General features: G+C 38.5%; 1 protein-coding gene across 1 annotated transcript; it reads left to right on the forward strand.

Annotated features, from left to right (window-relative positions):
- Positions 1-3717: 3717 nt before the first annotated feature.
- LOC113238373 (general odorant-binding protein 28a-like) lies at positions 3718-9009 on the forward strand. The gene is made up of 5 exons (XM_026475214.1): positions 3718-3849; positions 4332-4508; positions 5041-5155; positions 7660-7745; positions 8992-9009. The coding sequence occupies exons 1-5, from the start codon at positions 3787-3789 to the stop codon at positions 9007-9009; spliced, it is 459 nt and encodes a 152-aa protein (XP_026330999.1). The 5' UTR covers positions 3718-3786.
- The last annotated feature ends 3871 nt before the right edge of the window (positions 9010-12880 follow it).

The following is a 12880-nucleotide window of genomic DNA, read 5'->3' on the forward strand; positions in this document are numbered from 1 at the left end:
TCTATTTGTAACAATCGCGAAAACCTAAGAACTCGATAAATTATAATATATTTTTTTAATAATATCAACTGACGGAACGAACCAGTTGTGCGCCTGATCGTAAGCTACACGCCTGTCCATAACAATATTTCAAAAAACTACTTGGATTCCTAGACAATTTAAATGTAATGTAGACAGTATAAATAGAGAGAGAGAGATATTAGACAACATCACGTACGTTGCTCTGATCCTAAAGTAAGCAATTAAAGTACTTGTCTTATGGAAATCGGAAACAACAATGGTACCACAAACACCCAACCCCGAGACAATATAGAAAGATAGATACTCGATATTATATATCGAGATACTCGAAGATAGATATGAAAACCGATAAGCAAGCCATTCGACCACGGAGACCACAGAGGACGAAAAATATATATCTTTTTAATATATAATACCAAGTGACAGGACGAACAGGTGTCGCGCCTGTCCATAACAGCTGCAGTGCTACTCAGAGCTTTAAATCGCAAAGATTTGAGAGGCACTGTCAATGCGCCCATCACCCTGAGACTTACGTTGACAAGTCTCATGTGCCTGTAATTTCGCCAGCACCCTCACCCTTTAAAACCGGAACGCAGTAATGCTTACATTACTGCTTGGCGGCAGAAATAGGTAAGGTGGCCGTACTTATCCCTGGACGAATTTCGTTTTATTGCTTTAATTCCCTTTTTTACAGTATTTATGAACATTTTAAATTTTTGTTCGTTTTTCTTAAATTTTGAGTCTATCTTTGTGCAGTAATATAACTACATAACATTACTGTACACCTCTCTTTTCTACGAAAAAAAATTATGTCGATTTTTCTGTCTCATACCATACAAAATATATGCCGCCCAGTGTATTAGATTGCAGCTGCATTAAAATTACAATTAGCAGGAGTCCAGAACTCCTTGTGAACGAGTATGTCCAGGGAAGTACTGCCACCGTATGTACCTATTTCTGCCTCCAAACAATAATGTGAGCCGCGTTTCGGCTTTACAAAGTAAGAACGCTGGTAAAATTACAGGCTCATCGATCTTGTCGTTATACGTCTCCGGGTGACGGGTGCCACGTCGGATCTCTGCGGCTTAAAATTCTAAGGGTCACATTCCAGAACTCTACTCAATGCTCAAATCAGGACTTGAGTATATATAATTGACTTGAGTATGTATAATAGAGTTTGAGGGTCGTATTCTAGAACTCTACTCAATGCTCAAGTCAGGATTACACTGGAAACACAAGCACTGGAAATACGACCCTAATGGCAGGGCCTTGAGTATGGTTTCGAATGCTTTAAACCATACTCAAATCCTGACTTGAGCATTGAGTAGAGTCCAAGAATACGACCCCTAGAATACGACCCGAAGTACACAAGTCGACTACTACCAGGTACATGACTATTCGTCCCATCACTTGCAATCTTGTAGCACGTTTGTATGGTTATGCTAAAACGGTATGCAACGTAGTTGCGAGCCCTAAGTCTCCCAATGGGATCGGTATATTTTTTTATATTATTTGCTGTCGTGAGTTTGGGTGTAATTTATTTATTTAATTTCTTGTCCGAGAACTGACAGACAAACAGTAATTTGTGGTTGTCTATGTGTGTGTCCATGGCACCCGCGATACCGGGTTTCCCTAGTGCGGGGCTATGAGTATGTGCGTTGTTATTATTATGGAATAGGAGGAAAGTACGCTATGAACTATGGACTTAGGGCTTCAACTCCGGAGAGTACTATGCAAGTAAGTCGTAACTTTTAGTTTTTTTAATTTTTCCGCTAGCTCCGCTACGAAACCACCACTTTTCTGATGTTTTAGAGGTGCAACGTGTCACACCATCAACTCACGTAGAGGCCTAGTAGCCGAAACTCTATGGAAAAGGATAATGAACCTTTCCATCGGAACGCCGGCTGAACGTTTGCGCACATACGTTTATAGTGGTAAAAATCCGATAGATGACTTCAATTAGTTACAAGGAAATTACTTAAGTTTTCGAGATTTCGGATTTCTGTCTGTAGTTCACTTGTGTCGAAATTCCTTGTAAAAATGTAGTTAGCGTTAGATGAAGTCACTATCTGCTGAAAAAGATTGAAAGACTAGGAGACATAAATTGGATGGAAAGGATTAAAATCCTAAGAATTTGCTACTAATTCCATTCAATCAAAGAGGAAATTGTATCTCCTACGGTTCGCTTTTTCTTCGTGAAGAACTTTTTTTTTGTTTACGTGAGGAAATGCTTTATGCGTACCCTCGAGCCTGGAGAGGCTCCAAGAGTTATATGGAACTAAACCTCCAGTTTGAGGGCATAGCCACTAAAACAACCCCGGCTTACTCTCTTGGCCAGGTGACCATTGTCCGTGGACCTCACTAGGGAATAAGGCGAACAGCGAACTGCATTCGCCTTCTTTTTTCATAATATCCAGTGACGGGACGAACAAGTCGTGAACCTGATCGTAAGCTCCACGCCTGTCCATAACAGATGCAGTGCCACTCACAAGTCCCATGTGCCTGTAAGTTCACTAGCACCCTTACCCCAACATGCTCGATTTTGTTTCAATAATAATAACCAACTATTAAAGTATATTCGCAAAAAGTGTAAACAAAAATCATAGCAGAAAATCATCATGATATTCAATAAATAAATATTGCAACCTAAAATATCTTTTTCTGATCAGATAAATCAAGGATACTACAGAACACACGTCCGATCTAACTTCTACACCACCTTAAGTACCACATGACGCATTTCAGAAAACAGGCTCAAAGAAATGATGTTAAAGATAAATTTAAAGAAGTGAACGAAATCAGTCGATAACTTTTTATGTTTAAGAGGCGAGATAAAATTTTTAGCGCTTTTAACGTACTTGGTACTTGGTGTAACAGGCTGGTGTCCGCAACTCGATTTCAAGGCGCCTATTTTGCGTGTGGTGGGTGCAGGGTCCTACTCGTGCCACCCAAGCTCCTCCAGGAATCTCAGCAGCCTACTCGGTTTGCTGAAGACTTCGGGGAGCGACCTTGGCACTCCAAGAAAGTACTTTGCCCTGTGGTTGGCCTCGCCGGAGCACTGTAGTAGGATGTGCGCAGCAGTTTCCTCCCCCTCCATGCACGCTCTGCATAGAGGGCTGTCTGTGTTTTATAGTTTAGTTTAATAAATATTCGAGATAGACTGGCATTGAGCGTTGGGAGTGCTTCCCTCGCCTGTCTACAGACCGTAAGGGTAGTCCATGTATTATTATGTGACGATTTTGTACCTTTGTGTATAGTTGTTTTGAACCATTGGTAGGGGAGGCACACTATGGGTTCTGGTCCTACAGCGTCCGTCTCCGACCCTTTTCTGGCTAGTTCATCTTCTGCATCCTTGCCACGTGAGCCACGTGTGCGCTTTTAACGTATAATTACATGAAGCTATATACATCAAGGGTACAATTTCTTTTCCCCCACGATACGGTCTCACAACTCCGTAATGGCTTGGAACCAAAACTGGCGAAAAACGCAACTCATGGTAATTACTGATATTTGATCATAGTAAGTACAAAGTGCGTTCACAGATGACTCAAATTAACAAGTTCGACCAACATACAATTCTGTGTCCAAATTGACAAATTCACTGTTTTTAAGACTAATAATAGTCGCTGGACGCTTTATTAAAGTCATTAATTTCGACTGTTGTTGATATAAAATCGTGGTTGAAGGCTTTTTGGCACAGTACACTGCACGCATCGACATTGAGGTAAATTGTAATATTACAATTGACAGTGAAGATCTTCAAAAATGTACCGTGCAACTGTTTTCGTTTGTTTCTTATTTATTGCTTTGACATCTTACATAGCACAGGTGAGTAACAAATTGCATGTTGCTATTGTATTTAGAATATAAAAAAATGCGGCTATACCTATTGCAATTTTAAACTTACCCAGTATACCGATGCTAACAACTTCTCCTTCTACCTATCTGGTCTCAAACTGGAGAATGTCATGTACTAAGAGTATCAGAATACCCAGGACATCCAGAGTAGAACCAATTTAGAGAAGTTTATTTCCCAAATTAACTGGTCTTACCGGGAATTTGGGATTTCTGTATCCAGCACCCACAATGCAAACCGTTTTGTCACTAAGGATGTCAAATAGTACTGGGATATACATTTTTAGTAGAAGTAGATCTCCTTGTGAAAAAATTGGAGTAATCCGTTCGTAGATGGTGCAATTTAAGTAAATGCAAAGAAGACTTCGCTCGTTGCGCTTGGATGAGAATAATCAAATATTACATAAGAAGAAGCAGGTCCACAAGCGATCGATTTATTGTATTTTATTCCCCAGGCTATGACTGACGATCAAAAAGCCAAAATCCATGAGCACTTTATGACTATAGGCGCGGAATGTATGAAAGACAATCCTATTACTGAAGACGACATGAAGAATTTGCAGAGCAAACAGGTACCGACTGGAGAGAACGTACCTTGCTTTCTTGCTTGTGTCATGAAAAACGTGGGCGTGGTAAGATCAAAGTTACTATTTAAAATAATTTTGGAAACTAATAAAAATGCGACTAAATGTGTATACAAAGTTTTGAATTAAAATATTTAGCTGATCGTTATTAGTTTAAAGGAACCATAGAGTTGAAACAATACAATCGTATGCAAGGGCCCGAATATCTTGTTGTGGTCTTTGTAACAGCATTTAGACTTCAAAAAAGGAGGAAGTTCTCAATTTGACTGTATGTTTTTTTTTTGTATGTATGTTACACGATAACTCCGGTATTTGTGAACCAATTTTCATGATTCTTTTTGTTGGAAAGAGGGTACCTCCATAGTGGTCCCATTTAATTTTAAAGAAAATCATCCACCTCTAAGGGTGGGATTTTTATTATCTCCTGTGTAGTCTCGTATAGTGGCAAACTAAGGAATGAATCCGGGTTTGCGTAATTTCCGGTAACCAATTTCAATAAAACTTGGTAATTATATGTAATTCCACGTACTTTTGGGGGCCGGTTTTTTAAGTACTCTGTACTGAGATTATATTTAAACAGATGGATGACCAAGGTATGCTGCAAAAGGAAACCGCTCTGGAGCTAGCCAAGAAAGTGTTCGATGATCCGGAGGAGCTCAAAAACATTGAAGACTACCTTCATTCTTGCGCTCCAAGTAAGAATTTATGCACTCTCTTGTAAGAACAGTAAATAAGATGATGAAATTATGTTGTGCATCAACCAGCTCTCGCTTATTGTTCAATTTAATACAATCTGTTTAGTTATACATAGCATCTTCTTAGCAACATTTGTACAATTATTAGAGTAAAACAAAATCAAAACAAAAGAGTTTATATAGAGACATAATTGCCTTGTAACATCAAATGAAATATTTAAATTATTACATATTATATTTATGATGTTTTAACTACAACCATGAAATTCTTATATTTTTTTATGAAAATACTCCACTCATTTGGAATATTTGGTTATTATTATTATTATTAATAATAATAATAATAATAATTAAATTCTTTATTCAGGCATTACAAAAACTTTGATTACCCATTACTAAAAATATTAATAAACCTTACAGATAACATAGAATTATAGGATGCAATCAAATAAAATAAAATATGACCGGTGGACAGACAGTATTTAAAAATAGAGCTGTCGAAAGACGTGGCACATACTACTCTCAGGATTGCATTGTCAGATGTAACAACTCTTTTCCAAAATGAAGCCACTCTCGCTCGTAACATAGCGTAAAAGTCCGGAATGCGAGCTTTCACAAACATGTTCGACGCACTGAAAATCTAGGCAGTTTCACCAGGATACGGAATGCGTCATTGTATTGAACCCTTAGATTGATGTAAGATTTCCTAGTAAAGCTGGTCCACAGCTGACACGTATACATACATTGGCAATAAGCCCTAAACAAGGTCACATTGACTTGCTTATTGTATTTTGCAAATCTGCGCGCCACATAAAGCACGCCGTTCTCGTTCAATAACTAAATCATCGTGAAGGTCATCTGTAAGGACATGGCAAGTATTTAAACTGTTGCACTCTCCTTATTAGTGAATCTTCTCCGGACCACTCCCAGCCCTGAATACCATCATCTGTCTTTGTGGCATTGTATTTCAACCCATGAGTCCTAGCATTGTGCTCACAGATTGAAAGCATCTTTCTCAGGCCTGCAATCGAGGGACTGAGAAGCACCATGTCGTCAGCGTAGCTGAGGGTGTTCACACACACCCCACTTACGTGACATCCGACATTGGCTTTCCTCAGCTCCCCGATCAACCCATTGATGTAAAGGCTGAAGAGGTCCGGAAAAGTTAACCCTCTCTGACGAACGCCGCAGTGTAGCCTATACCCGCTAGACGTCGTGTCGCCCTAACGCACATGATTCGTCTGGCTCCCGTACCAATATCTCAACAGACCCACAACTTCAATCGGTACTTGTGAGCTCAGCAGTTTTCCCCAGAGAATTTTATAATTCACAAGATCAAACGCTTTGCTTAAATCCAAAACACATAGATGGATGTATCTCGAGCAGTGTAGTACTTCACTGTATGCTTTAAGTTGAGAATCGCAGAGTCCGTAGAGAGACCGGGATGGAAACCAAATTGAAAATCATCTATCTCAATGTTGTTCACCATCTCGGGGTGCAGTTTTTCCAATTTTTTTCCAATGACCGTGCCCAATGAAATTGGTCTATAGTTGCTCGCAGTTCTATGACTGCCCGCCCTGTTCTTGATGATAGGCATAACCACAGTCACCGTAAGTGCATCAGGCAAGTAAGTGTACCTGATACATAAGTTAAACATGGGCAAGTCCATCACCAATCAAAGGACCAGCATAGAGAATATATTCAATGCTTAAACCATCATGTCCGGGGCTTTTGCCGCGCTTCATATCTAAGATAGCTTTCATTACTTGTTCCGTAGTAAACTGAATCAATGAAGATCCGGCATAGACATAGTGGCTCTAAATCGAATACATCCACCGCAGGTTCAGGGGCAAATCTGAATTTGCGAGCGAACATTTCAGCTATGGACCTGGCATCTTGTACGCCGTCCACAGAAATAGGCAGGCATTTTATATTTAACTTTTTGGTGGCCTTCCAAAATTCTGAAAAATTATTGCTTTTCGCAGTGGCAAGTATATCCATCTTGATAACTTCTCCATTTTTTTAAGCATCATTTAAGCTTATTTTTAAAAACACTGTGACTTGAGCGCATGTCCTTAAAGACGACCCCCGATGCCTGCCATGGAGGCTTACGTGATAGTTCCAGCCAACTACCTTCTTACATTTTTCTTTTGTTTGTTTTGTCCACTGGAACGCGAAATTAAAGGTCACACAAAGGGCGCACATTAAAGGTCATTATTAAAATAACAATAAATATCACAATTTTTATTAAATTTTTTTAACACACTCTTTAATCCCGACATACATGGTCCATAGTAATCAAATATTTGTGCATCGTATTATTATATCATGTATTATAGGTACTAAGCTGAGTTGGTAAGAACGGTGGCCCCGGTATGGCAATAGACGCTGGTTCGAGTCCAATTAGAACGAAAGAATTTTTCTTTGTGTTGTTCGATTTTTGTATCAATACCTAGTAAATACACATTTGAGTCATTTTCTCATGTCGATGACTGTTATTTCAGTTAACAAAGAATCCGTGAGTGACGGCGCGAAGGGTTGCGAACGCGCTGTTTTGGGGTTGAAGTGCATGATGGCAAACGCTGCAAAGGTAAAATGAACAACATTTTTTTAAGATACCAAATGATGGGACGAACAAGTCATGCGCCTGGTGGTAAGCAAAACGCCTGTCCAAAGCAGTTGCAGTGCCACTCAGAGCTTTAAATCGCATTGACCTGACGGGCACTGCCACCGCGCCCGTTACCCTAAGACATAAGTTGTCAAGTCCCATGTGCCTGTAATTTCACCAGTACCCTTACCCTTCAAAACCGGAACACAGTAGGTAATGCTCACATTACTATTTGTGCAGCACAAATAGGTAAGGTTAGCACTTCCCTGGAACTCTATCACAATTCTTTCACAAGGAGCTCTACTACTAATGAAAATTAATTACACTGTTGATATTTGCATTGAATAGAATTATAAAAACATGTTACTGCAATTTATTAACAGAAATGATACGCTAGCCTAGGCTGATCAAAGTAAATAAATAAAAAAGGTTGGATGCCCGTTGCCTGAAGAAATTCAATAGCAGGATAATTTAGTAGCAGTAGAGCTTCTTGTGAAAGAGTTCGTCCAGGGAAGTACCTTATCTATTTCTGCCGCCAAGCAGTAATGTGAGCATTACTGCGTTCCGGTTTAGAAGAGGTTAGTATTTCACAAATAACCCAGTATAAATCCTGACATGATATTTCATTTGTTTATAAATTAATTGCAAGGAAAAAACGTAAAACAAGTGTTATTGGTCTAATATAATTTTTTTGTAATACCATGTGACGGGACGAACGAGTCGTCCGCCTGGCGTTTAAGCAACGCGCCTGTTCATAACAGTTGCAGTGCTACTTACGAGCTTCAAATCGCAAAGATCTGAGGGGCACTGACACTGCGCTCGTCACTCTGAGACATAAGTTGACAAGCCTCATTTGCCTATAATTTCACCAGCACCCTTACCCTTCAAAACCGGAAAACAGTAATGCTGACATTACTGCTTGGTGGCAGAAATAGGTAATGTAGCAGTACTTCTCTGGACGAACTCTTTCACAAGGAGCTGTAGGTACTGCTTCTTAAACTTTTGCACGGAAGTAAAATATGATGAATTATTAAAAATCATGGAACAAAATTCGTTGTTTATGATGTCAGTATTATAGGGCTGCGAGGTTGTTAGCATTTTACAAATTACCCTGATGTGAATAAATACACCAAACCAACCCCTGAGTCAGAAAGCTTCTAATATTACACTTTGAGATGGAATATTTTCCATGAGACTTTAGTAACTTATGTTTTTCTTAATTTTTCAGTTCGGTTTCGACCTCTGAACGAACATCCTGTGATTGACGGCTCATCACGATACTGGAATTTTGAGGACATCTGGGCGTAAACGCGTGTTATTTTTCTTGTAATTTGTAGCTATATCTATAAAAATTAAAATAAATATTATACTTAATCTTCGTAATAGCCTTTTTTCTTGACTTATGCATGACAATCTATATACAGGGTGAAAATTGGAAAAATTTTGACCTTAATTATTATAGGGTAAACTCGCCTAACTACGTGGTATAACTAATTCGGTGACAAAATGTTTGGAAGCTAATCTAGATTTAAATGACATGATCTTACATTTTTAAAAGGATCGTTAAAGTGGAAAGATGAGATTTCTTTTCCTTTGTAAAAGTCTGTTTCAAATTGAGCGAACGGGTTGGTAACAATTGACGAATTTGTCACGTGACGTGCAGTTTTGCTTGTTGCGCGGATATGCAGTTTTGGAACTCACGTTATTTATATATTTTAAATGGAAAAAGTTAATATATTGAGTTAGAACTGTGTCAATTTAGTGGTAAAACAATAGGTTACATGGCTTAGGTAAGAAAATCTTGATGGTTTTTCATAGTTTTTGAACTAATCCTTATTTTGTCCACTCAAAAAGTTAATCATTTTTCGGGTTCGATTCCCGTTAGACCAGTGTGGAAATAAACTTTTTTTAAATGTACTCTGTTGTAAGACAACAACATCTTTAATTTATTTTAAATTGTTAAAGCAGAAACTTATAGAGGCTCTTGTGCACTCAGCTAACTCCTGCCGCTCTCGGTGGTGTACTAATTTACTTGCGGTGGGAGTGCACTAGCGCTACTCGTAATCATGATGTCTTCGTTTTGCTTTAATACAAAATATATTGAAAAACCCTTTTTGCCTACCATAACCTTTATGCCCGCCCTTCCCCTAACTATGCAAGTTAAAAGGCAATTTTCACAACAGGCAATTTTGACAAGGTCAAAAGTCAGTGTGGGACAAGAAATGCTAGAAAAGTAAAAGATAGCTAGTTTTCTAGGGTTGTTTTCCTGTAGCTATGAATGTTAAGGTAGCAGCCCTAAACTACTCATCTCAAATTTCCACCCTTTATATGTTCTAAGTGCTGTTGATGGAATGACGACCTCGGCGGCGAAAAAGTTTGCACTGTGGGCGCTGGATGAGAAGTTCCTGGTAGGACCAAATTCAGAAATGAATTTTTCTAAATTGTTTCTGATTTATATCTAAATTCTGGGAGTGGATTCCCTAGTTTGAGACCAGGTAATTGGTGTGGTTGTCCAGCACATTAAAACATTAAAGAAAGTAAAAGGCAATAATATTAGTGAAATAAGCAGCTCTATTACTTATTTAAGGCTTGAACAGTCGCGAATGACTTTGACGATTTGACATCTAAGCAGTAGTAACAATTTCATATGCCATCTATCAACCATTCGCTTGTACTTACACAAAGTCAAATAAAGATAAGTTGTAAATTAGAATATAGAAGAGTCATGTGTTTTTTGCAATCTATACCCACGTTGTTGTTCCCTTAGAGACATTCGAGAATAAACCGTCGTAAAAATAAACATTACATAATATTTTATGGTCAAAGTCGTAATAGCATAAATAGTGAAAATATTAGGTAAATCGTGCAATGATTCGATCGTAACATCCTATCAATTAACAACTAATACTACTATTTTCAACTATAAAGGAGAAGTTGAAAAGAGTGTTCAAGTATAAAGGAGAAGTTGAAAAGTGTAGTAAAGTTAAAACAAATACTTTTATTCGCTATATTTTAAATGCATTGAACAAAAGTCAGTATTTACATGGTATTTACTAATTAATTATGCTTCATTGAAAGTACAACTTTTGTGTATTATTTATTCAGTTTGTCTTCTGCAATACGTAAATAAAAACTTCGATTAATAATAATAAAAAAAAGTAATTACGACCAATACGACTAATTTGTTTTTAACTGGTGGAAATTCCAACAATAAGAAGTACACAGTACAGTATAACGATAGGTACTTTGTGCGAGGTTGAATAAATATACATTAAAATAGGTACTTTATTAACTATATTGTTAAGATTAAAGAGCGTCAAAATCTAAATAGCGAGAACAAGTAGTTTAATTGAAGTTGGAGTACTATTTTCGGATTCGTTGTCACGAGAGTAAATATTTGCGATATTTTCTGGATCAGTGGTGGTTTTATTTTCTTTGTTTTCTATTTTCTTTAAAACAAAACTGCAGCAAGCGGTAGTGGGCGGAAAATGCAATGCAGTATAGTTTCATTTCTACAAAATAAAGTGGGTATGTCTTTGTGTCCCCCGGTGCAGCGCGGCGCAGCCTGGCGTCACCAGCTTGTGCTACCACGGGCACTGCAAAGTGTGACTAGGCTTCTCAACAATAAGGCATATTTCTTAGAAAGGCAAACATTAGCTGAGCATCATCGGACTGCTTAGGGCGAAATTTGGAAATAGCAATACAATATAGAACTTCAAATGTGTTAAATAAAGTGAACATTTCTTCTCATGGGAATATACTGTGTCTAGGTCGTGTTTTAAGCGATTTGTAAATTTTACATAAAGCACGCATGAGAAGGTTCCGGGTTAAATTTCCGGCAGCACCAATTAGGGAAATGAACTTTTCTAAAATGGTTTTCGCCTAGGTGTTCTGGAAATTGTCGCTGAGTGAGTAGCTCTTGGTCCTGGGTTTGATTTCCGGTAGAACCAGTTTCGGAAATGAAATTTTCTTAAATGGTTTTGGGCTAGGTGTTCTGGGTAGCGACGCGGAGTGTATTCCGTAACTCTTGGTCCCGGGTTCGATTCCCGGTAGAACCAATTTGGGAAATGAATTTTCCTAAAATGGTTTCGGCCATAGATATAGTATCTATGGTTTTGGCGTAGGTGTTCTGGGTAGTGCCGCGGAGTGTATCGCATAACTCTTGGTCGCGGGTTCGATTCCCGATAGAACCAATTTGGGAAATTAGCTTTTCTGAAATGGTTTTGGCCTAGGTGTTCTGGGTAGTGCTGCGGAGTTTATTCCGTAACTCTTAATCGCGGGATCAATTCCCGGAAGAACTAATTTGGGAAATGAACTTTTCTAAAATGGTTGTGGCCTAGGTGTTCTGGGTAGTACCGCAGAGTGAATTCCGTATTAATCCCGGGTTCGATTCCCGATAGAACCAATTTGGGAAATGAACTTTTCTAAAATGGTTGTGGCCTAGGTGATCTGGGTTGTGCCGCGGAGTGAATTCCTTACATCTTGGTGCCCGTCGATCGATTCCTGGTAGAACCAGTTTCGGAAACGAAATTTTCCTAAAATGGTTTTTTGCTACTAGGTGTTCTGGGTAATAAATACCGCGTAGTGTATTCCGTAGCTCTTGGTCTCGGGTTCATTTCCCGGTAGAAACAATTTGAGAAATATACTATTGTCAGTTCTGTTGCCAACCACCTGGTCTCAAACTAGGGAACTCCTGAACTCCTTATGAGTGTCAGAGAAACTGAATCCAAACACAGGCATTACCAGAAATTTCAGGAAGTTCATTTAAAAAATTTGTTCTACCGGGAATCAAACCCCAGACAAAGGGCAACGGAATTCACTTCGCGGCATTACCCAGAACACCTACGCCTTCTCTTCCAGAACACCTAAACCTCCTCATCCAGTCCCATATTATGTGCAAGTATATTGTACAAATTCCACACTTCACCTTAGATTTATTTTTTATTTCGGCATATCTATGTTGTCTAGTCTTTGGTAGATATTAAAAAAGATGCAATGGAAATATAACGAAATAACTAATTTATAAAATCTAAAATATAAAACCAAAGTCAAATTAAAGTTAACACAAACACTAGTGAAATTAATTAAAAACAGCAACTTTTCACACGCGCAGTTCA

This window comes from Hyposmocoma kahamanoa, unplaced genomic scaffold (genome assembly GCF_003589595.1).
Source record: "Hyposmocoma kahamanoa isolate Upper Pololo Valley unplaced genomic scaffold, ASM358959v1 95, whole genome shotgun sequence".
Taxonomy (NCBI): Eukaryota; Metazoa; Arthropoda; class Insecta; order Lepidoptera; family Cosmopterigidae; genus Hyposmocoma; species Hyposmocoma kahamanoa.

What these genes read in the sequence shown, in the direction of transcription:
- LOC113238373 (XM_026475214.1), top strand. Translation starts at nt 3,787, where the DNA reads ATGTACCGTGCAACTGTTTTCGTTTGTTTCTTATTTATTGCTTTGACA. An exon ending in TGACATCTTACATAGCACAG is followed by an intron (nt 3,850 to 4,331) that starts GTGAGTAACAAA and finishes TTTATTCCCCAG; the next exon opens with GCTATGACTGACGATCAAAA. An exon ending in TCATGAAAAACGTGGGCGTG is followed by an intron (nt 4,509 to 5,040) that starts GTAAGATCAAAG and finishes ATATTTAAACAG; the next exon opens with ATGGATGACCAAGGTATGCT.